This window comes from Medicago truncatula, chromosome 7 (assembly GCF_003473485.1).
Source record: "Medicago truncatula cultivar Jemalong A17 chromosome 7, MtrunA17r5.0-ANR, whole genome shotgun sequence".
Taxonomy (NCBI): Eukaryota; Viridiplantae; Streptophyta; class Magnoliopsida; order Fabales; family Fabaceae; genus Medicago; species Medicago truncatula.
This window is the reverse complement of record NC_053048.1, coordinates 49,447,016-49,448,236: the sequence shown is the minus strand read 5'-3', so window position 1 is coordinate 49,448,236 and position 1,221 is coordinate 49,447,016. Positions and strand designations below refer to the sequence as shown.

Here is a 1,221-nt window from a genome sequence, read left to right as displayed (position 1 = left end):
ATAGGATTTAGTCAACACAACAAAATCTTTGTAGTGCACACAACAAGTAGAGTAGTCAACCACTTGAGCTTTTAAGGGCCCCACACCATCCAACATGTTCTTATTAAGAGAGTGATACATTCCGGCCATAACCCACTCACTCTCCCTACAATACAACCGCCCAAAATAGTGAGTAATTGACTTCAACTTACCTTGCAACTTACCTTACTTGATTCATTTCACAACCAATCCACACTTCAAAAAAGACAAAATTAGGTCTTTTAGTAATATTTGAAACACCATAAGGGTATTTTGCCCAACCACTTAGTTTATATATTGCGCAAAACATTGTTCATTCACTCACAATCACATCATTCAAGGAATTGTTTATGTGTACCAAATAAACTAACTAAAGCATCTTTTCTATCAAGCAAACCCACTAAAGAAAAAGAAAAACATGGGAAATTGTTTGGTGCTGCAACAAATTAATGTGGTGAAGATCATGAAAACAAATGGAAAAATTCTTGAATACAAAACACAAACACCTATCAAAGCCGAAAAGGTTTTGCCCTCTCCACCATCACCATCACCATCATCGCCAAAAGAGCGCAAGAAGGTGAGGTTTGCAGATCCAGAAGTTCAAGATGTACAGAAAAATAGTGCAGTTAGGATTAAGCTTGTTATTAGTAAGCAAAAATTGCAAGAGATGCTGGATAATGGAGGGATTTCAGTTGAAAAGATGCTATCTCTTGTTCATGGTGAAAATGGAATGGATGGTGAAGATTTGTGTAAAAAAAGTGATGATGCATGTGCAGGGTGGAAACCAGTATTGCAAAGCATACCTGAAGTAATCTAGCAATAGATTTTAAGTTCTAATACTGTTTTAGCTTTTCATACTGCTTAATTAGGCCTTAGAGTTTTCCTTTTTTAAACATGTCCTATAATGTAGTGTTATATGTACTATAAATAGAGGTTAAGAAAATAATCTTCACTCTTCAACTTCAGCAAATTCTCCGTGAATCACTAGTTAGGCAAAAAAATACTCGATCACATTAAATTTTGATTCTGATAAAGCGTGTGTAATTCCAAATAATACTTCAAAAACATTATTGGAGTCACACAAACAAGTGTTAATGAAGATAAGTATGATAACACTTGTTTAAACAATTGTTATGTGGATATGTCTCACTCAAATGACACATGCTAAAGCAAGTTTTATCTGATGTTACCTCAGACAAGTAT

General features: G+C 34.6%; 1 protein-coding gene across 1 annotated transcript; it reads left to right on the top strand.

The window, feature by feature from the left end:
- Positions 1–328: 328 nt before the first annotated feature.
- On the top strand, positions 329–988 carry LOC11431560 (uncharacterized). The gene has a single exon (XM_003625781.4). The coding sequence runs from the start codon at positions 437–439 to the stop codon at positions 833–835; it is 399 nt and encodes a 132-aa protein (XP_003625829.2). The 5' UTR covers positions 329–436; the 3' UTR covers positions 836–988.
- Positions 989–1,221: the final 233 nt, after the last annotated feature.